This window comes from Arachis hypogaea, chromosome 15 (genome assembly GCF_003086295.3).
Source record: "Arachis hypogaea cultivar Tifrunner chromosome 15, arahy.Tifrunner.gnm2.J5K5, whole genome shotgun sequence".
In the NCBI taxonomy this organism is placed as follows: domain Eukaryota; kingdom Viridiplantae; phylum Streptophyta; class Magnoliopsida; order Fabales; family Fabaceae; genus Arachis; species Arachis hypogaea.
Genome location: NC_092050.1, coordinates 154,255,041 through 154,282,208, shown reverse-complemented (window position 1 = coordinate 154,282,208; position 27,168 = coordinate 154,255,041). Strand labels below are relative to the sequence as shown.

The following is a 27,168-nucleotide window of genomic DNA, read 5'->3' as shown; positions in this document are numbered from 1 at the left end:
AACATTGGTTTATCATTATTTTTGTTCTATTTTTGGATTTTAGTTGTTGAACTCTGTTGGGTGACTATAACTCATTAACTTGGCTTTTACTTTTTTATCTGCTCTACACTTTTTGCATATGTGTTGAACTGTCTCTCCATGCATGTATCCCTCCTTAATGACAAAAGGGGGATAAAGAAAAATGAATTGAAAGGCTGCTTTTTGTTTTTATTGTGATTTATGATGATGATGTTTGAAGCTGCTGTTTTTTTATTTGAATTTATGTTTTTTATAGCTTAGCATTTGAGCTCTTGAATAAATACCTTTTAATTAATATTTGGTTTAGCTCTGATTCATGCATGTTTCAAGCCTGGATGATGTTTTTTGTGAATTGATAAGAGCCTTGCAAACTTTGACATATGATGTGTCTCTCCTTGATGACAAAAGGGGGAGAAAAATGAAAAAGGGAGAAAAAGGGCTGAATTGAAAAACTATTTTATTTCATTGATTAGTGCTCTATTTCATGCTCTAATTTGCTCTATTTTTAGCACCCTGTTTCAGTGGATAAATTTCAACCTAAGCTTTGATTGTTATTAATAAACTTATTTGCTCAAATGCATATGTGCTGTCTGGACTATAGAATTTTATTAAGGTGTTTGAGAAGTATATTCTTGTGAAAAACTGACTCGGTTTTAAAAGGTTCTATTGTCTAAATTTTTAATGTTTAGGAACCTGTTGGAGCTTGTATACAATGTTTACTTTCTTGAAAATTTTGTTTATCAGGCACACATCAAGGGGGAGCGCATTGAACAAAAGAAAGGGGAAGATTTTTGAAAATCTTTAAAGGGAGTGCTCTATCCTAACCCTTTCATTTCAGTTTAATAATGTTTGTTATCAAGGGGGAGATTGTTGAGTTTGGGAACAAATATTAAAAATGATGATCAAATATTATTAAAATGTTAAGTTGAATATTTATTAAAATATTACAAATTATTTGTTTGATGAATTTGGTTTAGTATGCAGGTAAGCAAATTAATTGTGGCCCAAATTAAACAAGCCCACCTTGATCAAGAAACGAATTCAGCCCATACCAAATTGATTGAAAATAAGTGGCTGAACCAAGAAAAAGAAAATAAGCACATGTTATGTGTAGGAAATAAAAAGAAACAAGTTGACCCAAGGAACAAATGTTTAAAACCCAAGTCAACACTCTCTTTGACCAAACTCCATCACAAATATTTGATCCAAAGCTTAGTGGCTGAAATTTGAGAAAGAAAAGACAAGTCCAATCACAAGCCCATGAAACAAACTTGATGAATTAAATAGAAGAGAACCAAAGTTGCCCAAAACCTTTAAGAATCCATATAGTGATCACAAAATCAAAGGGTTCCACTTTGCAAAGTTATCATTCTTGGTTACTAGAAGTAAAAATTCAATTGAGTTTAATTTCATTAAAAGCATGCTTCGGTTACTATACCCTTGGTAACTGAAACTCCAAATTCAATTCAATTTAATTTGCATTGATGGCTTCCATTGAAAGTTTCTCTCTTCTCTCTCCTCTCTCTCTTTCAGTCACGTCTATCATCTTCCAAGAAAGAAAGAAAGAAAATAGAATGCACAAAGAGTGGGTTATGACTAAAGGCCACAAGCTTCATACGAAAGCTATTCTCTCTTCTCTCTCATTTCTCCTTTGGTCACATTTATCCATCAGAGAAGAAGATTGAAGAAAAGTAAAACCTCTGAAGAAAAGCCTATGAATAAAGGATAAGAAAGATTGTTGCTACAGAAGGAAAAATTTGGAGAAAGGCTTCAAGATTTTGTTACCAAAAAAGAAAGAGATCGGCCTCGATTCATGAAGCAAATCTATCTTGGTAAAAAGTTCATTTCCATTTTTGTACCTCAAAGAAGAAGATAGCCTCCGAGTCTCTAGAGGGGAAGAAGCAAAAATGGAAAGCTTGAAGCCAGCGTGGGTCAGAACCACATCAACGATCAAAATCAAGACTTGGAGCCAAAGCAAAGTTCAACGGCTCAGATTCAAGATGCATGAAGAAAAATGTTGAAAGAGAAGATTGAAGGTATAGTTGCATGTTTGATTTGATCACGACTTCTACCCTCTCTCTCCTCTGTCACACCGCTGCTGCATGTGTATTGGGAGAAGAGAACCAACATGTGTTGAAGAAGGTTTCAAGCCTTGGAAGCTTTACTCCTCTATATTAAGGGTGAATGGCCAAGGGTTGAGGGTAAGGAGTGAGAGCACACGTTTGGGTTCCCATAGCTCTTTGAGTTGTTCATTCTTCTCCTTCATGGCTTTCATTGAATATTTCCTTTTCTTAGTTTAGTGTGTCTGTGTTTCATTGGTAAAAGGCAAAATGTGAGGTTTTGTAAGAAAAAGCCAATGAGTGAAAAAAGACAGAGAGTTAAAGAAAAAGCCATAATTATCTTAGAAATTCTTTGTATGTATTTTTGTTTTGTTGTCATAATCCTGAGGAGATTTTCTTGCAAGCTGGGTTAGCACTTTGCGGTTGAAAGCTAGGTTTGAGTCCTAGTCAAGTTCAGGTTGGGTTAGAATCTGGACTTGTTCTCTTGCAAGTTGGGTGAGCACTTTGCTGTTGAAAGCTAGGATGAGTCCTAGTCAAGTTCAGGTTGGGTTAGAATCTGGACTTGTCCCAAATAGGATTGGATAGATCCTAGGGAGAATTGGTGAATGTATTCTGTTGAAAGATAGTGAAATTCTGTTACTGTTGTGATAGAGACTGGATGTAGGCTACATTGCACTTAGCAGCTGAACCAGGATACATCTTGGTGTGATTCTCTCTTCTCTGCTTCGTTTCTGCTTCAGGCACTCGGGAGACAAAATGAAAAATGTCTCTTAATATATTACGAGACAAAATGAAAATGTCTCTCACCTTCTTATGAGACAAAGTAAAAATATCTCCTGAAATTTATGTACAAGGGCAAAAGTAATATTCTGCAAAAATGGTAGCTAAGATTTAACCCCCCATTCTCTTAGCCATTGATTACCATCATATGTCTTCACATTCGTTGGCTACTATACATAGCTAGGCTAGAAGACATGGGCAAATACAGTTGGGAATCTGCTGCTATCTCATGGTTATACCAGTGCATATGCCGTGTGGCCAATAGAAACGTGGTAAAGTTAGCCAGTTCATTTAGCTCCTTTAGTCATGGATCTTCTGGTGGTTCCCTAGTTTTAGGTAGGGGTGACAACATGCACCCTACCTGCGAGAACCCAATCTGATCCAACCCGGCCGGGTAGAGTTGTCAACCCGATCCGCAGTGGATAGGATTCTCGTGTCCTCAACCCTACCCGACCAAGCCACACCTATATATATGTTATAAACTTATATAGAAATATACTTCAAGTAGATGTTGAACTAATGACCTCTCACTAAATGCAAAAGATCCTTAGCCACTAAGTGAAGATCATTAATTGATAATTTTTTTTTTTTACATAAAAATCAGTTCTATTTAAATTATCATTAAGTTATATAATAATGTTGCATCTTTTTGGTAACTCGCAGGTAGGGGTGTTATCGGTTCGGTTTGGTTCGGTTTTAGACCAAAAACTAATCGAACCGATTTATTCGGTTTTTACATAATACCAACCAATCGGTTTGCTGTTTGCGCAACAACCGAACCGAACCGAACCGAACCAAAAGCAGTTTGGTTCGGTCGGTTTTTTCGGTTTTTAATTCTAACTAAGAGAAAATTAATCTTAGTAAAATGATGTTCAAAACAATCAATAAACTAAAATAATATTACATTACATTTAAATTCAACACAATTTCAACTCATTCCAATAACTTAACATAAAACAAACACATTTGTTAAGTCTAAAATTTCCATTTCAATGTATTACTAAACCACTTCTGTGGTTTGGTTTGGTTCGGTTCGGTTTCTGCTGAACCAACCGAAAACCGAACCGAACTGATCGGTTTACTTCGGAAAAAAACCAAAAAACCGATTTTTTTCGGTTGTTATAAATTTCGGTTCGGTTTTACGGTAAATTTCGGTTTGGTTCGGTAACTTACACCCCTACTCGCGGGTAAGACTGGGTACCCGCAGATTAAGAACGGGTAGAGTTAGGGTTGGGATATTCTCAACCCATAGGTAGGATTAGGGTTGGATCCAAACCTTACCCTACCCTACTCATTGCCACCCCTTGTTTCATGCATGATGGGTTTGACGCCATTCATTGACCATTGGCATCGAGGTACTTGATGTTTATGGTTATTATGTTTGTTAATATTTTTTTGATATATGGTCGTTGTTGATAAAATGTCTTAGGTCTTAGGTGATTAAGTTATCAGCCAACATTGCTGAAGTCTAAAAGTGCCGGGGGGGGGTATTGCTGGGTTTTCGAATTAGATACTCCACTACCCCCAACTGGAATACTCCTTGCTATATCATCATTGCTATCATCAGCAATTGTGGCGGGTTCCATATCATCATCATCATCATTTCGCAGTATATCTTCGACACCATCTAGTGCTCACCCTTCCCGAAAACTGGGATCATAACAGGAGTACTGGCCATCGCAATATCAAGCTCACCGAAGGGTCAATTATCACTTATTTGTCCGTCACAATCGCGATTTTAATCAGCTACGAATGACAGAGTTGCAACCAAAACTGTTTCAGGTGCAATGACATGCACAAATGATGAGGTACCAATAGGCATTAAACTAGAGGCTCCTAGTATTGCTAAAATTTGAGGATTCCAGTTCGATTTTTCTGAACTACAGACCACATATCCAAACTTGGGCAATAACTTATGGGTCCTCACCTCGAAAAACTGATAACGACAATGTAATAGAACTTACAAATCTTTGCCGCTGTCTATCATGAAGGAATCGTATTTCACACCATCACGTACAACAGAAATCAGAATTCTATAGAATAATTTTTCTACCCGTTTCATGCCATGCAATCCTAACTTTTGGATTATAGTATTTTGAATAACATTTGGCATTTGGTTCACAACTTCTAATGTCCTCTTCCGCCACCCCCCCCTTTTTAATTCTTCAGGCTTACCCATGCGGTCTTGAGAATGATATCAAAAGAACAGGTGACTGCTTCCTATGCATCATTTCTTTAGATAATATTATAGTCATAAGGATAATTTTGTGCACTCAGTGGACCCTGGATAAAATCTAATCATAATGCTTTCTGGAACTGAAGTCTTGGAAGAAGAACCAGCAGATGAAATTGACTTGTCTTCATTTTCGGGTAACTTACGTCGTGATGATCGGGATAATGCTCGTGATTGCTGGAAAATTTCTGATGGAAATAACTTTAGAGTCAGAAGCAAGCATTTTTGCTTTGACAAGTCCAAGGTTCCCGCCGGAAAACATCTGCTGGATCTTGTTGCTGTTGATTGGTTCAAGCCTCAAGGACTCAAAAAGGATGGACCATGTAGCTAAGCGTCAGGGTTGTGCAACACAAGTGAGTATTAATAACACTCTGTTTGAATTTTGTTTACATGACAATTTATATGTAGGTTTGTCATTTTATCCTGATGTGAAAAAATAATCTACAGACCTATTCTATGATCTCTTTGTCGTTGCATGTATGAAAAATGTACTTGTATAAATTTTGCAAACAATTTATTTTGTTATAATACTTGTTTATTGTTATCCTTTGGTGACTTCGTTGACAAAGGTTTTTTTTGGTTCATGTAGGTTGCATCAGAAAAAGGGTTTTTCTCCATTATCTTTAATCTTCAAGTGGGTTTCCTTGCTTCATATGTTTCTACTCTACGATTTAATAATTTGGAGTTTTTCAGTAAATTAATGATCACGTTTGGTTGTAGGTGCCTGGATCAACACACTATAGTATGGTATTCTATTTTGTGACAAAAGAATTAGTTCCTGGATCCCTCTTGCAACGCTTTGTTGATGGTGACGATGAATTCCGAAATAGCAGGTTGAAGCTCATTCCATCAGTCCCCAAGGTATATATAATTTTGTCATCATTACAAATTGGGCAATTTTCACTGCCTCAGCAATTCTTTTTCTATTATTTTTTTTGTTGGTAATTTTTCATCCTTATATAATTGTTGTTCATTATCTCCCGTCCCCATGTCCATCTAGCAGCAGTCTTGTGTAATAATCTCTTTATATGGACACGTTATAACATTTATATATAATACTAAAGAATATTAGAGGGCCATCAGAATTTATTATTTTTGGCCATCAATTAGCCATTAATGTTTAAAAGTGTGGGCTAAAGTATGTTGTTGGATTACTAAACTAAAGAAATTGGGTTGATAGCTAAAAGTGATGGCCAAAAACAATCAATTTTGATGGCTCTCTAGCATTTCTCTAACACTATTATGTTTCTCTTCCTTTCTCTCTTCTATTTGCTATTATTACTATTCTTCCGCTAAAAATTCTGTCCCAACTAAAAAATTGCAGGGCTCGTGAATTGTGCGCCAGAGTGTTGGTAGTACTCCTTGTCTACTGGGAAAGGCAGTTGATTGCAACTATATTCGTGGTGCTAAGTATTTAGAAGTAAAACTTCACCCAATTTCTTGATATAGTGTTTTCTGTTCTATGTTGCAGGAGGTGGCCTAATTTCTAGTAATAAATGATCTATATACCCTTACTTGTCTGCCATAATTGTTTAATAAACTATTTTCCATCTGTAGATTGATGTTGATATTGGTTCTTCCACTGTTGCTAATGGAGTTTTGGGGCTGGTTGTTGGTGTGATTACAACGTTGGTGGTTGATATGGCTTTCCTTGTGCAGGTATGTTTCCCTATGTTGTAAAAAGTTATAGCAAGTGAACTAACCTATTTTCTTGTTGCATTCAGTGTAAACCTTTCATGTTCATGTTGCACAAGATTAATCATGACTTTGATGTTACATATACGGTTAAATCTTGACCATAGTATAACGACTGGACTTGAGTAATTAATCTAACATTATGTAGACTCGCCAATTAATAACAGACGTGCCCCCTTCACCATTTTTCTTTTAATTGTTCAATTTCATGTGGCTTCATCCTTAAAGGCTGGCGGTTGTAAATAGTTCCTCAAGTTCAGCAATATTATTGTTTAGTTTCTTACAATTTTTCCTGTCATCTTTTTCGGTAGCCCAGTTACATATTATGCATGAGATTTTTTGCCTAGTCTAGTAGTCTTTCGTCTGAATCAGTGCTTAACCATAGCAGTAATTTTGACGGTGAATTTGTTGACTCTTTTTTTTGGGTTTAATTAGAGAGGTTTTTTGACTGTTCACTTACAACTTTTACCATTATACCAAATAGGAGTGACAAAATTGTTGTTTATTGTCAGGCAAATACCCCTGATGAGTTGCCGGAGAGGCTTATTGGAGCTGTTCGTATCTCTCATCTAGAACTCAAATCTGCCATTGTTCCAAAACTTGATCCGGATCCATCATAACTGACCAAGTCGTCTCTGTTGTTTCTTCATACAAAAAAAAAAAAGATCATTTGTCTGCAATCTGCTCGAATACCATTTTTTTATAAACTGGGATGTAGGTTAAATTCTTTTTTCCCTTATCTGTTAGGGTATTAATTCTTAAAAGGAAATTTCTCTTTTGGTGGCTCAAAAGAGAGAGAAAAAAGGGTTTTTTTTTGTTGTTTGGGGGGGGGGTTGTCAAGCTCATAGGATCTGTAATTTCTCAACGCATTGTCATTTAGGGGTATTTTATCAGCTTCAGGTATAAACTATGAACATATATAGTAGTCGTAAACTTGTGTTTCTGCCCACCTTGAAGAAAGATGGAAATGACCATCTTTATAAAAGAGTAAATCATCAGCTTCATCCATTTATTTGTATTTTGTATTATAATAGGAATTTTCTTTGCCGAAATCGCTCGTTCCCTTTTTGTTTTATTTGTTGTTACTATTATTTATATTTTTTTTTTTGGAGAAATATCCTGTTACTGTATTTTACATGTTCTATCATTGTAGAGTTTCTCCTTTCCAACCTTATAGGACCCTAAGGTCGCAATTGTGAGAGTTAAGGCCAAAGTGGTCTTGAAGATTGGTAGTGGTCGTACGTAGTCCTTGATATTCTAAATTTCTAATTGCACCCGTTATGTTCCTATGATTAGTAAAGATGCACTATATTAGTCCTTATCAATATTTGATGGATAAAAGGCCAAAGGACTAACATAATATAATTTTACCAATTTTAGATATTTAATTAGTACAATTAAAATCTTTGGAACGACTATAATCTGTAACTTCAAATGTTCAAATATTATACTTATTTTTTCTTTGGATGTGCTTGGCCAGAAAAATGTGGCGTGTGAAGAGAATTGAAAAATAGCATTTTGATGACAAATATTAGGTGATTAATATTTTTTATTTTTGTTTTATATTTGTATTAATATTAATTAATTTTTTATTTATATTAAAAATATTGGTTTTGTATTTACTACTTTTTATCTTTGTTTACAGAATATATATTTTTTAAAATCTTTTGAACGTAACAAAATCACTTGTGATACTGTTCCGTGAACGGAAATAAGAGTAAGATTGTAGCTGTCACCTTAACACTATGTTTGTTTGAGGTGAAAATGGGAGGAAAGAAAAGGGAAGAAAAGAAATTGGATTCTTTGTTTGGTTGAGAAGAGAAATATGAGAGGAAGGAAAATGGGTGAAAAAATATTAGTGAGACTCACCAATTTTTTTTCTTTAACAATTGAGAGAAAATAGAGAGAAAACTAAATCTCTCTCTACTTTTAATATTAACCTTTTATTTTTTTAATATTTTATAATATAAAAATAAAATTATATTTTTATATTTCTTTCTTTCTTATTTTCCTTTCATCCAAACATATCTAAAAAAAATAAAAATTCACTCAATTTCTTTCTTTTTCTTTCTTTCCTTTCTGTTTCTTTTCTTCCAACCAAACATAGCCTAAGTGTTCGCATTTCTCTTTTTTGTACAAATTCAAAATACGCAAGTCACCCCAAAAAAAATATATATAAATATACATTACAATACGTATATGGACTAAAAAATTTAAAGTATCTGTTGTACAATATGGTCATTAAATTTTAATTAGTTTGAAATTAGTAAATATTCTAATAAGTGAAATAATTAGTCTGAAATTTTAGGAATTTTTATATTTAAAATAAGAATTAAACCCATTTAGTTAAAAGAAACTCCCATTTGTTCCCCTACAATGAAACACAAATTGATGACAAAACATGCATTATAGCATTATTATATTATTTATATTTATATTAATAATAATGTAAATTGAATATTGTTTAAAATGAATAAAGTCATGTTTCGCTGTCCACATTCTACATTGAAGTGCATATATTAATTCCAAATTCTCAACACCCATCACATACACTGATACACAGCCTAATTTAGTGGCCGTATGCAATATTCACAATGACGCTAAAACCCAGTACAAACAAATATATAATCATCCACGTCTAAGGTCAAATCCGTCATCTCAATAGTACAAAATCACGTGGGACCCAAGTTCTCCTTTTTGATCACGTACTCCTCCAGAAAAAAACTTCAAATACCATTTATTTATGAATTTAATGATATTTTATTTAATAAATATTTGAAATTTATAATAACCATAGACATAAACTAAAACACAAAAAAATAAAAATAAAAAGCTTAAATTTATGTTGCTACAAAAGCTTATAAATTAATATAAATAAAAAATTCAAGTAATTCTTACTCATATTGCGTTGAAATTTTCTCAAAATAAAGTTGAATTCAACTTGAAAGTTGAAATCATTTTATTTTAATGTTGTTATTTTGAATGGCACACAAAAAGGAAAAAAATAAAAAATAAAAAGGAAAATATTTATGAGTACGCCAGCTCCATTCAAAAACGGGCGAAGGAGAAGTGTCACGGCGCCACACCGTATTCTAACTTACGTGGGATCTCTCGCTTGTGCTCCGTAGAATCTTTCCCTCAAAAAATTCCCAATACTCTCTTTCTCTCTCTGCACTGTTTCTGCTCCGATACGTCGTCGTTTCCGCGCTCCCATTCGCCAACTCCGATCCCGGATAATCGGAGCCGGAGAAGGAGGAACAAGAACCTTCTAGAACAACTCCAACTACTGTAACCTGTTCACCTCTTAGCGCCAATCCTGAATTCGAATTTCTTCGAGTCGTAATTACTAAGCTCTCTCTCGCGATTCCGAAACTGCGACTTCTGATAAATCACACAACGCCAAATCACAATCAGCGTCTCTCTTCTGCTTCTTTGTTCGTTTCGTCTCTCGTTCTTCCGACTGATTCTTCAGTTGTTCACAACATGGCCACCGCTTCAGGTACCTTCTTCCTTTCATTCAATTTCGATCCCTTTTCTCGTGAATTTTCGTACCCTAGGGTTTATGCTATCGGCTCTTAATAGTTTGAGCGTTTGCAGTATTTGATGTCCTATTAAAAATTACCCTAATTTAAAGGAAGGAATTTATTGAATGTTTTTGATGGCCCTGATACTTCCATTTGGTTCTTTGAGGCCGATGTCTTGTGGCTTAGGGCTTCATGTCGTTATGGCTGGCAGACTGTAAGTCTTTGAAGATCGTCACCATTATTGATGCTATTCTGTGCAATGTGTGAGAGGTGCAAATTTGTTGGATCTTTCATTTCAAAGGCCAGAAAATGATTAGTTTGTTGAATATCTTGTATGTACTAGCCACTAGGCTATACTGTGCCAAAGAATATGAAAGCATAAATTGAACTGTGGAAGAAATTAAGCTAGCAGGATGCCAGACATCACACTTTTCTTTCAGGATATTGTTCTGGTACCAACTAGGGGTGTGGGTATACTATGCCATAGTATATGAAAGCATAAATTGAACTCTCAGAGAAATTAACCTATCAGGATGCTAGACATCACACTTTTCTTTCAGGATATTGTTCTGGTACTAACTAGGGGTGTGGTTTGTTTTTCTGTCACTGAGGAAAAGTATTTATTTTATGAAAAGAGAAAAGATAAAAAGAAAAGTGATATGTAGGATGATGAATACCTAACTGTTTAGGTGGCCGACGAGCTAGAATCTTACCATTTGGGTTTGCTATCTGTGTAGTTTTCCATGAAAAGCAGTAATGATGGTTATCGTATAATCTATATGCTTGTTTTTGGATTAAACTGGACATAATCTATTTGTTTACTTTTCTGTAGCTAATTGTTTCAGAAAAAAATAAAATCTCTTCAGTCGTATTGGGATTTTCCATTTATTTTTTTTTTGGGGGGATTTTTTGTGGGGGGTTTGAGAAGAGGGGGGGGGGGGAGTGGCGTTGTAATGTTTTTTCATATTTGGGCAAGTATTGAGATTGAAAAATCAGAGATGCTCCAATTCAAAGCTTTTAGGTTTTCCCGTATTGTTTTAATGGATATTAATTTTCCATAGTCAATGCAAATAAGATGTCAATGCTTAATTTTTTGGCCGTTAGTGAATTCTCTTGCAATAATTATATAATTTATTTCTTTTTTGCGTGGGGCGGATTGCAGTGGCATTCAAGTCCAGGGAGGACCATCGCAAACAGATTGAGTTAGAGGAAGCACGTAAAGCTGGGCTTGCACCAGCTGAGGTGGATGAAGATGGTAAAGAAATTAACCCTCACATTCCCCAGTATATGTCATCTGCACCTTGGTATCTTAATGCTGAGAGACCTGTAAGTGTTATTTTTTATTTATTTATTTATTTTATATCTGCAAGAAATTTTGGTATTTGAAACATTATTCATGTATAATGGACTTGTTATTCTGAATTGTACTTTTTTGCCTTTGTAGAGTTTAAAACATCAAAGGAAGTGGAAATCCGATCCCAATTACACCAAATCATGGTATGATAGAGGTGCTAAAATTTTCCAGGCTGACAAGTACAGGAAAGGTGCATGTGAAAAGTAAGTAATCTATCTACCACTCTAAATGTGTTTTTGTTGTGTGTCTTGATGTAAATGTTCTCATTGACTATCTTCTCAGTGGGATCATGAATTTTAGTACACTTTGCATAAGCATTGGGTCTTCTTTTATTTACTTTTTCAGTTATTCTTGTCATTTTCTTATAGTGGATTGACTTGGTGCTTTATATTGATTTTCTTGTTTAGCTGTGGAGCTATGACACATGATGCTAAGTCATGCATGGAAAGACCAAGGAGAGTGGGAGCAAAATGGACAAACAAGCACATAGCCCCTGATGAAAAGATAGAAACTTTTGAGCTTGACTATGATGGCAAACGGGACAGGTGGAATGGGTATGATGCTTCAACTTATGCTCGAGTCATTGAGAGGTATGAAGCTAGAGATGAAGCTCGAAAGAAGTACTTAAAGGAACAACAGCTTAAGAAGTTGGAGAAGAGCAACCAAAATGGGGAGGAGGATGCTGCAAGTGATGAGGATGAAGAGGAAGATGACCTAAGGGTAGATGAAGCAAAGGTCGATGAAAGCAAACAAATGGACTTTGCAAAGGTTGAGAAGCGTGTGCGTACAACAGGTGGTGGAAGTACAGGAACTGTGAGGTAATTCCTACGGTTCCATCCTTTTTGATAATCTAGGGCCACAATAATTGGTCCTGCATCACTTTCATTGTTTATCTTAGATGAATTGGGGCTGAAATATATTTTTTAGGAACCTGCGTATTCGAGAGGATACTGCCAAATACCTTCTCAATCTTGAAGTCAATTCTGCACACTACGATCCCAAGACCAGGTCTATGCGTGAAGATCCTCTTCCGGATGCAGATCCAAATGAGAAGTTTTATGGGGTAAGACTCTAGAATCTGAATTTATAGAAACCTCTCTTGTTTTTATGTTTTATGTATGCTAATCTTGTATATGATTAAATCTACTATTTTTCTGTAGGGTGATAACCAATATAGAAATAGTGGTCAAGCTCTAGAATTCAAGGAATTAAACATCCATGCTTGGGAAGCATTTGACAAGGGGCAAGATGTTCACATGCAAGCAGCTCCATCCCAAGCTGAATTGCTCTATAAGAATTTTAAGGTCATGAAGGAGAAACTGAAATCCCAAACAAAGGACACCATTGTAGAGAAGTATGGCAATGCAGCTGATGAGGACAAACTTCCAAGAGAACTCCTCCTTGGTCAAAGTGAGAGACAAGTCGAGTATGATCGAGCTGGTAGAATTATCAAGGGACAGGTAAATTTTGCATTATAAAGCATAAATTTTTATTGCCGAACCTAAAATTCTACTTCTAAACCTTTAAAAACAATGCACGCTTTTGTATTGTCTTAAAATACACACTCACGTATATATCGCTTCTTGTTTAGTGACGTCATGTCTCTTTAGATTATGTATTTATTTTATAATTGATGCTGTCAACAGGAGGCAGCACTTCCTAGAAGCAAGTATGAGGAGGATGTTTACATTAACAACCACACTACTGTTTGGGGCTCATGGTGGAGGGACCACCAATGGGGCTATAAGTGCTGCAAGCAGACCATACGTAATAGCTATTGCACTGGTGCTGCTGGTATAGAGGCTGCTGAGGCTGCAAGTGATCTTATGAAGGCTAATATTGCCCGTAAGGAGGCTGCTGCAGGTTTGTACACTGACATACACCAAACCTAGATTTAATTTTGCATCTATCCTCCTCATTTTTCCTTTTCTATTGCTATCTTTGTCTTTGTTTGATGCGTTTGTTCATATTTGACATTCTCTTAATTGAATTTGATCTTTTTTTGTTTGTATCTGTGCAGAGGATCCTACACCTACAGAGGAGAAAAAGCTTGCTACATGGGGAACTGATGTCCCTGATGATATAGTCCTGGATGACAAGTTGCTAGCTGAGGCCCTCAAAAAGGTAGATGCAAGTCTCTTATTCATAATATTTCTAATTCTTCGATGTTTATATTATCTTCCTTCTGTAGAACGAGTTATTTGTGTTGTCCTGATAAGGTTATTGACCTAAACCATGAATGGAGTAACCCACTAGTTTTGACTCCAAATTTTCTCGCATAAAAGAAGGGGATCTGTTTGGCGTTTTTATTCTTCCCCTATTTGGGGATTTGGGTATGTCCAGGTGAAAATTTTCAAAAATGTATATTAGTGTTTTTATCTTGGTGCCTGATTGGTTAAGTTTGGTTTTACAGGAGGATCAAAGGAAGAGAGAAGAGAAAGATGAGAGGAAGCGTAAATATAATGTCAGATGGAATGATGAGGTATGATTATTTTAAGATGCCATTGGATAAGAATTGTGTTTATAAAAATACATTGCCCCCTTTTGCATATATATAAATATTCGTTATGTTATAGGTTACGGCTGAGGATATGGAGGCATACAGGATGAAGAGAGTACACCATGATGATCCAATGAAAGACTTCCTGCACTGAACGTGCAGAGGGCAAAAGAAATCTGTGCCTCCTTGCGATAAGTCTGCATAGGTCCTTACTGCATCATATTTTTGGCAGATGGGATTATCAAACGCTTTATAGACATTTTTCCGGCCATCCAGGTCGGATCTAGAAATAGTATCATTGGGGCCAATAACATATATAATATTAAAAAATTATGCAAAAAAAATTATATAATGTAAAATGCATTACAAAAATATATTGATAGAGAATATATTTGAAAGTACAAAAAATATGTATGAACTTTTTATTAATGAAGTGGTCAATTCTTCGTTTCATAAAATTCATCGATAATAGAATTTGTGTCAAATTTTTCAGCAATTTTTTTTCAATATAATTAAAAGATAATTAGCAAGAAATTTATCTTTTATTTTGTTTTTTAATTATTCTTCACAATATTCATAGCTGAAAAAAACTTTCAGTTGTAATAGTTGAAACAGAGAAAATTAATACCAAACGAATTAAGAAGAACGCTCACAAAAAAAAAAATCTACTTTATGGGATTTGAGAAAATTTATTTAATCAAAAATATTAGTAATAATATCTTTTCAAAGTCTTTTAATATTGTTATTTACTTTTTAGATATTAGAAATCATTAATATTTAAGTTAGACTGAACTTTTATTTATATTAAATTAAATACTAGACTGTAATATTATAGGAAAGTTATCACCTGTTCTAATGTACTATATGGAACAGCAATGTTCTTAGCACTACCAGGTATGCTTGTAACTTTTGTCTTTTAGCAAAGGAGTGAATGACTATTTCAATCAATAATGTAGTTTTGAGCTGTACCGGAGAAAGTCAGATCTGGGTAACTCGCTGCTATAGTGGGAATCACCCAACAATTTTCTCCAAGATCAACATTTGGAATGTGCTTAATCCATTTCCAATCCTTCCCTGTTTCCTTCTCGAATTGTTTCTGTATGCTAGGACAATGTACAACTGTCAAACTGTTTAGACCATTGAACCATCCAACGCTTATTGGAAGAGACTTCAACTTGGGGCAACAGGCTATGTATAGTGACTGAAGAGTCATGGTACTACCCCAACAATAAGGTAAACATTCTAGATTTTTGAGCTCATGAAGAGTTATTGATTGCAACATGGGGGGCATGTGTTGTAAATCTTCTGCTAATGCTACCATTTGTGGACAGAAGGAAATGATTAGATCCTTGAGGGAACTAAGACTTTGAAAACCTGTGGATAAGCCTTTGAATTTATCACATTCGAAAATTTTTAGTTTTTCGATCGACTGTAACCCAGTTAACACTTGATCTGTTAATGACTCCAAGTTGTGGCATCCAATTATATGCAATTCTTGAAGGGCAGCGTTGTTAGCTAGTTCAAGTGGAAGTACTTCCATTTTGCTCTGGTGATGAATATGGAGTTGTCTGAGGCGACATAGACCTTGAAGGGTCCCCTTTGGAAACGAAGCCAACTCTTGATCATCATGAATTTCAAGGATTTCGAGACAACCGAGACCATGAATCGAATCCATCTGAACTTGGTTGGGGCTCCTTGTTTTAGAAGGGCATTGAGATAATAAGATCTCTCTAGAGAATAAATCATGACCAGATCTCCTCCGTGCTTTTGCTATACATAATTTTCTAACAGATGGAAGGGCAGGGAATGTCAATCTTGGACATGCAATAACATTCATTTCGGAAAGACATGGGAACATGTCACCTCCTTCCTCTTTTGATAACCCTTCCAAGTTTGGCATGCAACACAATTCCAAACACATTAGAGACTGGAATCCTCTGGCTACTCCCCCATCATAAGATTCATCATCAACATATCTCAAATTATGCATACAACATATTGCAAGTATTTTTAGAGATGGTAATCTCCCCAGTAGGGGGAGTTGTTGACTATACCAGCAATCCACAAGTTTTATGGAACACAAATTCTTCAAGTGAGGATTGCCCATCCATTGTGGGAAATACATACCTTGGTATCCTCCCACCCCTAAATTTATGAGCTTTGGATGAGGTTCCAGGGCTTCGAGAATCTGATCAACATTTTGCAGCAACTTAGATTGCTCATTTCTTCCCCATGACAATTTCAACACGTCTAGCTGCTTACCCATTAAATTGGCTTCCTTGGCATCTGCTGCATTTGTTACTCTTTCCAGGTTCTTAATGTGGAGTTCCCCTCTGAGGCATAATTGTGCTAATTCATCTAACCTTAGCCCTTTCTTCTTACCTACTATGTAAATATTCAAGGTTCTCAAAGAATTCAACTGGCCAATCTCATTAGGCATGTAAACCAACGAACTGCACCCCCTTAAGTAGAGATGTCGAAGAGCTTTTAGGTATTTCAGATGGCGGGCAACCGCCGGAGGCTTCGACAATAACTGAGATTCAAAACCTGCAAATTGCATAGGCTACTTGTGGACTCCGTAAGTGTTTGAATTGAAGTCCCACTAAGATTTAGATACCTTAGATGTTTGAAGTGAGTAATTAGTGAAAAATGCAACATATTTAATACATTTACATACCCCAAATCAAGTGCTCGCAAAGATTCAAGTGGTCCCAATATCTTCGTTGAAGCCAAAGCACAATTTGTCTGTCGGAAGTGAAATGTCCTTAAGGATCTAAATGTGCAAGCAGAAATGATTTGGTTCCGAGCACATGGCCCCATCGTGAGATGGCGAATTCTTTTTGGATGTTCAATGGGCATCTCATCATTTACAGTGCAACACACATCACCCATAACATATTGAGCGAGGTCATGAAGTAGATCATGTATTTTGAAGCACCTAACTTTGCCAAGATAATCTTTTTCAATGTCTTGAAAAAATGATGCCCAGCATAGTTCACTAATTATCTCCTCAGCTACATCTTCAACTGTCATTGTTCCTTCAGATGAGACGAAGCCATTTGCCATCCAGAGATGAACAAGTTCATCCTTTTCAATCTCAGCATCTTTAGGGAAAATAGCACAAAAAGAAAAACACTGCCTTGATTTTAATGGCAAGTTCAAGTAGCTTAATCTCAGAGCAGGTAAGATAGAGTTTTCATCTTGTGGCAAAGTCCAAATCTCATTGTCCTTGACATATAGCCATTCTCTCTCTTCTCTTTTAAACCTCAGAAGGCCTCCAAGAGATTTTGCTGCAAGAGTTAGCCCTTTACACTTTTTCACAATCTCTTTCCCTATGGCAACAAGCTCCACGTTTTCCCCTTCATCTAATCCGAAAGCCCGTTGTTTGAACAATGACCAACAATCTTCAACAGACAGAAAAGACAAGTCATGAGGAGGAAGCGTACCCATAATGGATGCAACCTTTGTGAGACGAGTAGTAACAAGAATTGAAGACCCCACCTTTGAACCACATGCAACAAGTGAATTCTTCAATCTGTCCCACTTCTCTTGATCTTCACTCCAGATGTCGTCCAGAACAAGTAAATATCGTTTGCCTTGAAGTGCCTGTTGAAGTTTTTTCTGAAGTGGATCTATATCCAAATTGCCGCTAACACTCACTGAAGCCGAATCCAAAATAGCCTTGATCATTCTCTTGAGACTGAAGTCCTCAGAGACACAAACCCAAATCTTCAAGTCAAAATGCTTCTTTATCCTGTCATCATTGAAGACCAGCTGAGCAAGTGTTGTTTTTCCGAGACCACCAAGACCAACTATAGTATGCACCGCGGCACGCTCAGTATCACAAGTCTGAATCAAAGCTTGCACAACACGTTCCTTATCTTCCTCTCTTCCATAGATTTCAGGTTGAGTGATAACAGAGGAGGTTTGGCGCCACTCCATCAACTCAGCTTTCTTGTCAGTGGTTGCAATTCTCTCACACAGATGAAACATCTTCCTCTCTTCAGCAATGTTTTGTAACGTCTCCCTGTTGCGTTTTTTCTCTCCTTTGTGAGGTCCAAGCCCAACATTTTGAGGGTGTCTCTTGCACCCATTGTGCCACAACCCTAGTTTAGATTTTTGGGGGTCATTGAGAGTGAGAGAGAGTAGCCACCAAATGAGAGAGTAGCCACCAAGTGAGAGAGAAAGGGAAAAACAGAATTTTCGTTTTTGCCCAAAGCAGTAAATTTCAAATGGCAGTTTCTCAGTTGTTCACCGTTGGATCGGCTTGAAATTTAAACTGCATATTCCTATCATCTTGTTCTTCATTCTGGTCGGTGGAGATGTTGATTGGAGATTTGCAGTGAGAGAAATTGGCTTCGCAAGAGAGAAATTAGGTTTCCCGTTTTTACACAGAGCAGCAATTTTGGAACGGCAGTTTCTCATTCTTTCACCATTGGATCGACGTGAAATTTAAACTGTAGATTCTTCACATCTTGTTCTTCATTCTGGACGGTGGAGATTTTAATTGGAGGTCTGCAGAGGGAGAAATTGGCTTCGACAGCAGCTCTGTTTTTTTGGGTATATTTCATCTTCTTGCTTTTCATTTGTGAGCTTTGGTGCTTTGATGTTTTGGCTGGTTATATGCACATTTTTGTGCTTTGTTTGAGACTCTCTTGTACCTCATTTGATTATAGTGGATCTATTTCATTGGTCTGGACGACTCGTGGTTTTTACCTCTCACATTGAGGGGGTTTTCCACGTTAAAATCTCGGTGTGTTCTTATTATTGCTTTACTTGCTATATTTGCTTGTTATAGTTGCTGCCATATTGTGTTGTGAGTGCTTCCATATTGTTCTTGTGTTGGACATTTGTGTCGTTTCCGCTGCTAGGCTCTTTCATACTGGCATCAGAGCTTGTTGGTATTTTTCTGGGCTTGTGATTTTGTGAACAATGGAAGCTAATACTAATACTAGTAGGATGATCACTCTTAATGGTCCTAATTATGATTTGTGGAAGTCAAAAATGAAAGATTTGCTTTATGTCAAGAATTTTCATCAACCAATTTTTGGTACAGAGAAGCCTAATGATAAATCTGATGATGATTGGACTTTGTTGCATAGACAAGTCTGTGGATATATTAGGCAGTGGGTTGACGATAATGTGTTGAACCATATTATTGGAGAGACACATGCTCGGACCCTTTGGATTAAGCTTGAACAGTTGTATGCTCGAAAAACTGGGAATAACAAGATGTTTTTGATCAAGCAGTTGTTGGCTTTGAAGTATACAGATGGGACATCAATGACAGATCACTTGAATAATTTCCAAGGAATTATGAATCAGTTATCTTCCATGGGTATCAAGTTTGATGAAGAGGTTCAAGGATTGTTACTTCTTGGCTCCTTACCAGACTCGTGGGAAATTCTCAGAATGTCATTGTCCAATTCTGCTCCTGATGGTGTAATCTCTATGGATCTTGCCAAGAGCAGTGTTTTGAATGAAGAGATGAGAAGAAAGTCACAAGGTACATCGACTACACATTCAGATGTTCTTGTTTCTGAGTTTAGGGGGAGAAGCAAAAGTCGAGGTCCTAAAGGTAGAGATCAAAGCAGAAGCAAGTCTCGAGGAAAGTATAAGAATATTGAGTGTCATCATTGTGGTCAAAAGGGACATGTGAAGAAATTTTGTTGGCAGTTAAAGAAGGAGAAAGCCAAGGCAAGTAAAGACAAGAGCACAAATAAAGATGATGGTAGCAAGGAAGACAAGGTTAATGTAACTCATGATGATTTTCTTGTTGTTGAGGAGTTTGAATCTGTTAACCTTGTTGATAATAGCACTAGTTGGGTGATTGATAGCGGTGCTTCTATTCATGTTACATCTAGGAGGGATTTGTTTACGTCCTATACTCCTGGTGATTTTGGTGTTGTAAAAATGGCTCATCAAGGTGTTGCAAAATGTGCCGGTGTTGGACAAATTTGCTTGGAAACCTCCAACGGTACCAAGTTGACTTTGAAGCGTGTGAAGCATGTTCCAGATATTCGGTTGAACTTACTTTCTGTTGGTAAGTTGTGTGATGAAGACTTGGATAGCTCATTCTCTCGTGATAGTTGGAAGCTCACCAAGGGTTCCATGGTTGTTGCTAGAGGTACTCGACACTCTACTCTTTATTTAACTCAAGCAAAGATTGTGAAAGATGTTAATGCTGCTGAGTTTGTTGATGAAACTGATTTATAGCATAAAAGATTATGTCATATGAGTGAGAAGGGCATGAATATGTTATCCAAGAGGAATCTTTTATCTGGTTGTAAGGTTGCTTTGCAAAAGTGCAACCATTGCTTTGCTGGGAAACAAAACAGGGTTTCTTTCAAGAGCCACCCACCTTCAAGGAAGTCAGAGATACTTGACTTGGTGCATTCTGATGTATGTGGACCGATGAAGACAAGAACACTTGGAGGGTCTATCTATTTTGTAACCTTTATTGATGATCATTCTAGGAAATTATGGGTTTACACTTTGAAGACCAAAGATCAAGTTTTGAATGTGTTCAAGCAATTTCAAGCTTCTGTTGAAAGAGAAACTGGGAAGAAGTTGAAATACATTCGTACTGACAATGGTGGTAAGTACTCAGGTCCATTTGATGCTTATTGTAAAGAGCATGGTATAAGACATCAGAACACTCCTCCGAAGACTCCTCAGTTGAATGGCTTGGCTGAAAGGATGAACAGAACATTGGTTGAAAGAGTTAGGTGCTTATTGTCACAGTCTGAATTGGCAAAATCCTTTTGGGGTGAAGCTTTGAGCACTGTTGTTCATGTCTTGAACCGAACACCATGTGTTCCCTTGCAATTTGAAGTGTCAGAGAAGGTATGGTCAGGTAAAGATGTTTCTTATGATCATTTAAGAGTCTTTGGATGTAAAGCTTTTGTTCATATTCCTAAAGATGAGAGATCTAAGCTTGATGTAAAGACTAGGCAATGTATTTTTATTGGCTATGGCATGGATGAGTTTGGTTACAGGTTTTATGATCCTGTTAACAAGAAGGTGATTCGGAGTAGAGATGTTGTCTTTGTTGAAGACCAAACATTGAAGGATGTTGATAATGCGAAAAAGCCAATGGTTCAGCCTAGTGATGATTTTTCTGACTTGGATATTACTCCCTCTATGCCTATGGTAGAAGATGGTAGAGTTGAAGCTCAAAATAATGAGCATGATACAAGTGCAGGTGAAGATGGAACAGTTGATCCAATACTTGATGAAGTTGGTGATGATGATCAAGATGAAGAACCAGCTTTAGAAATTCCTGCAAATGCACTTAGAAGGTCTACAAGAGAGAGAAAGCCTTCGTCAAGGTATTCTCCACATGAGTTTGTTTTGTTGACTGATGGGGGAGAACCTGAATGCTTTGGAGAGGCTGTTGAAGATGAAAGCAAAGCTCAATGGCTTGAAGCTATGCAAGAAGAAATGAAGTCCTTGCTTGAGAATGATACCTATGAGTTGGTGAAGCTACCGAAGGGTATGCGATTTTTGAAGAACAAATGGGTATTCAGAATCAAGAATGAAGAACACAATTCTAAGCCTCGGTATAAGGCTAGATTGGTTGTTAGAGGTTTTAGCCAGAGAAAAGGTGTTGATTATGAGGAGATCTTTTCTCCTGTTGTGAGGATGTCATCCATTCGTGCTGTGCTTGGATTAGCAGCGTCTCTTGATTTGGAGATTGAGCAAATGGATGTGAAGACAACTTTTCTTCATGGTGATTTAGACAAGGAGATCTACATGGAGCAACCGGAGGGCTTTGTTGTTAAAGGAAAGGAAGATTTTGTGTGCAAGCTTAAGAAGAGTCTTTATGGGTTGAAGCAAGCTCCAAGACAGTGGTACAAGAAGTTTGAATCTGTTATGGGGAAGCATGGTTACCGTAAGACAACTTCAGATCATTGTGTATTTGTGCAAAAATTTTCTGATGATGATTTTATCATTCTTTTGCTTTATGTGGATGATATTTTGATTGTGGGCAAGAATGCTTTGAGGATTAATGAGTTGAAGAAACAGTTGAGTAAGTTCTTTGCTATGAAGGACTTGGGTCCTGCCAAACAAATTTTGGGCATGACTATTACTCGTTATAGAGATTCCAAGAAGCTTTATTTGTCACAGGAGAAGTACATAAAGAAGGTGCTTCAAAGGTTTGGCATGAATGATGCCAAATGTGTTGCTAGTTCTTTTGCTCCTCATTTTAAGTTGAGTACCAAGCAGTGTCCAACCACTGATGAGGAGAAACAAGCAATGGATGAAATTTCTTATGCCTCAGCTGTTGGAAGCTTGATGTATGCTATGGTGTGTACTAGACCAGACATTGCTCATGCAGTTGGTACTGTGAGTCGTTTTCTCTCTAATCCAGGTAAAGAACATTGGAATGCTGTTAAATAGATTATGAGATATCTCAAAGGTACAACTAACTTGAGTTTGAGTTTTGGTGGTGAGAAACCTTTGCTAGTTGGCTTTACTGATGCAGACATGGCAGGAGATATTGATTCTCGAAAGTCTACTTCAGGTTATTTAGTCAAGTTTGCAGGGGGAGCTATTTCATGGCAGTCAAGGCTACAAAAGTGTGTTGCACTTTCTACCACAGAGGCAGAGTTTATTGCAGCAACTGAAGCATGTAAAGAGTTGTTGTGGATGAAGAAGTTTCTTGCAGCACTTGATTTCAAGCAAGACCGTTATGTGTTGTTGTGTGATAGCCAAAGTGCTATTCATCTTGCCAAGAATTCTACTTTTCATCCAAGATCTAAACATATTGATGTTAGGTATCACTGGATACGGGATGTGTTAGATTCCAAGTTGTTAGAACTTGAGTAAGTTCACACTGATGACAATGGTGCTGATATGATGACAAAAGCATTGTCAAGAGAAAAGTTTGAAACATGTTGTCTGATCGCCGGAATGGCGAGGGCCTCCACCTAGTCGAGAAGGGGGAGATTTGTTGGGTTTTTTCTCTCCTTTGTGAGGTCCAAGCCCAACATTTTGAGGGTGTCTCTTGCACCCATTGTGCCACAACCCTAGTTCAGATTTTTGGGGGTCATTGAGAGTGAGAGAGAGTAGCCACCAAATGAGAGAGTAGCCACCAAGTGAGAGAGAAAGGGAAAAACAGAATTTCCGTTTTTGCCCAAAGCAGTAAATTTCAAATGGCAGTTTCTCAGTTGTTCACCGTTGGATCGGCTTGAAATTTAAACTGCATATTCCTATCATCTTTTTCTTCATTCTGGTCGGTGGAGATGTTGATTGGAGCTTTGCAGTGAGAGAAATTGGCTTCGCAAGAGAGAAATTAGGTTTCCCGTTTTTACACAGAGCAGCAATTTTGGAACGGCATTTTCTCATTCTTTCACCGTTGGATCGACGTGAAATTTAAACTGTAGATTCTTCACATCTTATTCTTCATTCTGGACGGTGGAGATTTTAATTGGAGGTTTGCAGAGGGAGAAATTGGCTTCGACAGCAGCTCTGTTTTTTTGGGTATATTTCATCTTCTTGCTTTTCATTTGTGAGCTTTGGTGCTTTGATGTTTTGGCTGGTTATATGCACATTTTTGTGCTTTGTTTGAGACTCTCTTGTACCTCATTTGATTATAGTGGATCTATTTCATTGGTCTGGACGACTCGTGGTTTTTACCTCTCACATTGAGGGGTTTTCCACGTTAAAATCTCGGTGTGTTCTTATTATTGCTTTACTTGCTATATTTGCTTGTTATAGTTGCTGCCATATTGTGTTGTGAGTGCTTCCATATTGTTCTTGTGTTGGACATTTGTGTCGTTTCCGCTGCTAGGCTCTTTCATACTGTATCTTATTAGCCATTCTTCTACGAAACATGGCATTTTTCAGACCGAAAGAAGAATGGCAAGAAGCATGTATCTTGTTAAACCAGCCACCCTTTTCTTGCTGATTCTGATTTTGAAGATCATGTGTGGAGAATTCGTCAAAGATGTCATCCAACTTGCTCGGTTGAGAGATGCAGAAGTACTAATACCAGTGTTCAATATGGTTTCGGCTTCAATGCTTTTTAAGCTAAGAACCAGAATAATACTAAGGACATCTTCAAAATAATGGAATGCCATAATCCACACATATTATGCTTTTCCTCACTTCATCCAACAATACAATGTTGCGTCCTATATATTATATTCAAAAATATTATTTAGAGACAAAAATCAGCTACTAAAATTAGTTATAATATATTTATTTATAAATATATATAATTTAATTTATTTTTAATGTATATTTTATATTTTAAAATATACATTTTAAAAAATATTATTTATACATTAAAATTAACTACTAAAATCAGCTACTAATGTATTTTTGTATAAATACATGTGTAATTTAATTTATTTTTATAGTATATTTATATTTTAACATATATTTTTGTACTGATAATTCACTTTAGTGACTGATTTTAATGTATACATAACATAACTCATATATTTTTTAGACTAATAATTAATTTTAATGATTAATTTTAGTACATGCTTACCTAATATAAATATATTATACGAAACATTTCAAGTGTATCGAAAATACCAATACTCCAGTTGTTTTAACCGTTGATCTGAATTATAAAAAATATATATAATATATATTAATTAAAATTAACAATTAAAACAACTGGTGCACCAATACTCTCCGGTGTACTTGAATCAAACTATGAGTTAAGCCCCAAAATGGTCCTTGAGATTGGCGTCGTGCACTAAAATCGTCCCTGAGATCCCAATTGCACCAATTACGTCCCTGAGATTGAGAAAAGTGCACCATATTAGTCCCTGACCCATTTTCCCTTAACGACGTGATGACATGGCTGGATGACGTGGATGGTAAGTGACACGTGTCACTCCATGATTTGACCACGTGTAATGATATGATGATGTGGTGACCAGTGACACGTGGCATGCTGACGTGGATAGTTGTGCCACGTGTCACAATGTTATTTGGCCACGTGTCCGTTTGTGCCACGTGTCGCGACCGTATTCGTCCACGTGTCATCCATTATGTCATCATTGTAAATGCACCAAATTAGTCCCTCACTTTGCATTAAGTGACTCATTTTAGTCCCTAAAATTGAATGTTGTGCACCAAACTAGTCCCTTCACCAATATTTTTTTTTCTATAAATTCAAAATTCTTAATATTTTTGAATACATTAATTTCAATTCTATTTTTTCACATGTTATTCAAATAAAAGTGCTTTTATAAAATATTTTTTCTCTTGCGAATATCCTAACCGTCGACTTGGAGTTGACGTGAAGGTATTTCAAGCACCTTCACTACTATCTCCGACCTCTTTCAGTACTTTTATAAAATATTTTTTTCTCTTGCAGATACCTCTAACCGACGTCTTGGAGTTGACGTGAAGGAATTTCAAGTTTCCCTCATTACCATCTCCGACCTCTTTTATTTATACTGCAAAGGTCGGAGATGATAGTGAGAGTGCTTGAAATACCTTCAATCTAGCTCATTTACACATAACAAAAACGTGTACTTCATAAGAATAAAAAATATATATATATATTTTAATTATTGATTTCTTGTTAAAAGCACATGTTTTTTTTATGAAAACAAAAAGTATCCAATCAATTAAAGAATGGCTCCGAAATTGAATTTATTTTGAAAATAATTTGTTCCTTATTGCTCATTTATGTAGTCCATGATAATGATGAAAGGAAACTCTACTTCACCAATGCTGCATTATAATTAAGGGCACAAATAAAGCACATGTACGGTACAACATCATCATCATCATTATTAGGGAAACACTTACATACATATTAAATCATATATAGAATACAGACGGACATTGATTATTACAAAAAAAAAAAAAAAATAATAAGAAGAGGAACTTGCCTGATTTCTTTTCTCTCAATAATTATTATTATTATTATTATTATTATTATTATTAATTTATAGTTTTTTTTTTGTATCAGAATATTCACCAAGCCGGAAGCTTAATGAGTAATTCTTTAAATACTGTAGAAATACAAAGTACAAAGTGGACGATCCTCCCAAACAAATAGCATTTGTATTGTTCATGTGATTTACTCTTAACCTATGATCAAATTGCATGAGAGGCTAACTGTTGACGTTGAGTACACTACAGATTATTGGGTATATATTTAATTCAATATCCAATAAATTAATATTTTTAACATAAAAATTTAAGTGTTAATGATTTTAGTAAGAGGTGTAAATTAATTTGATGTCAAATAAAAATTGGATTAATTAGATAAGATTATTTAAAATATTTAATAAAATTATTAATAAATTACCATTTTTTGGTATTTTATTGAGTAGTTTAGTAACTCGATCGTCAGTGAATATCATTTAAATTTATATATTTTGTGTTAAAATTTGGAACACTCCTTTATATTTAGAAATGTGAATTTATTTATAAAAAAGTCTAAAGAATTAGTATTTTTATTAAAATTTGATTTGCAAAAAAAAAAAAGTAATTCTATACCATTAGATATAATTTCATACTATTAAAAATATTAATAATAACTAATTAATTATTACAAATTATAAAATTTGATGACTTTCTAGCACTTCTCTTTATTTATTCTGTTTTAGTCTAAATTACTTTGAGGGTATGTGTGGTTGGAGGGAATACAAGTGTATTCCTAGAAATTTTGAGATTGGAATATCTTATTCCCATGTTTGGTTCAAGATTTAAAAAATTATTCCTATGTATGTTTTATTTCCTGGAATCAAAATTCTACCCATTTCATTCCCATCTCCCCCTTGGTTATCTTTAATTCCAATGAGAATGGAATGTGTATAATAAAGTAAAAAGACCAAAACACCCTTGTTAATTTCACTCCAACCCTTCTTTTCAGATTTTTCCCAATTCATTTCAAACAAAACGAAACCCTAGAAGAAACCCCTCCTCCATGAAAACCAATCCCTAGCGAGACTTTTCTTCAAATTCACGGAGGCTCCACCGGCGTCAGTGCTGCCTCGCCGCCGATTTCGATTTGCACGACCACT

The 27,168-nt window shown here is 36.0% G+C and overlaps 3 protein-coding genes across 3 annotated transcripts; 2 read left to right on the top strand and 1 right to left on the bottom strand.

Annotated features, from left to right (window-relative positions):
- Window positions 1-4,950: 4,950 nt before the first annotated feature.
- LOC112751529 (protein ENHANCED DISEASE RESISTANCE 2-like) lies at window positions 4,951-7,838 on the top strand. The gene is made up of 7 exons (XM_072218436.1): window positions 4,951-5,067; window positions 5,181-5,444; window positions 5,681-5,725; window positions 5,812-5,952; window positions 6,416-6,511; window positions 6,649-6,750; window positions 7,299-7,838. Exons 1-5 carry the CDS (start codon window positions 5,050-5,052, stop codon window positions 6,422-6,424), a joined length of 477 nt encoding a protein of 158 aa, XP_072074537.1. The 5' UTR covers window positions 4,951-5,049; the 3' UTR covers window positions 6,425-6,511; window positions 6,649-6,750; window positions 7,299-7,838.
- Window positions 7,839-9,773: 1,935 nt separating this feature from the next.
- Window positions 9,774-14,622, top strand: LOC112751528 (pre-mRNA-splicing factor SLU7). Its single transcript, XM_025800688.3, has 10 exons — window positions 9,774-10,285; window positions 11,473-11,636; window positions 11,755-11,867; window positions 12,072-12,482; window positions 12,592-12,727; window positions 12,825-13,124; window positions 13,311-13,527; window positions 13,685-13,788; window positions 14,078-14,146; window positions 14,241-14,622. Exons 1-10 carry the CDS (start codon window positions 10,270-10,272, stop codon window positions 14,316-14,318), a joined length of 1,608 nt encoding a protein of 535 aa, XP_025656473.1. The 5' UTR covers window positions 9,774-10,269; the 3' UTR covers window positions 14,319-14,622.
- A 2,038-nt stretch (window positions 14,623-16,660) lies between these two features.
- LOC112751527 (putative disease resistance protein RGA3) lies at window positions 16,661-18,157 on the bottom strand. The gene has a single exon (XM_025800687.3). It carries the CDS (start codon window positions 18,155-18,157, stop codon window positions 16,661-16,663), a length of 1,497 nt encoding a protein of 498 aa, XP_025656472.1.
- Window positions 18,158-27,168: the final 9,011 nt, after the last annotated feature.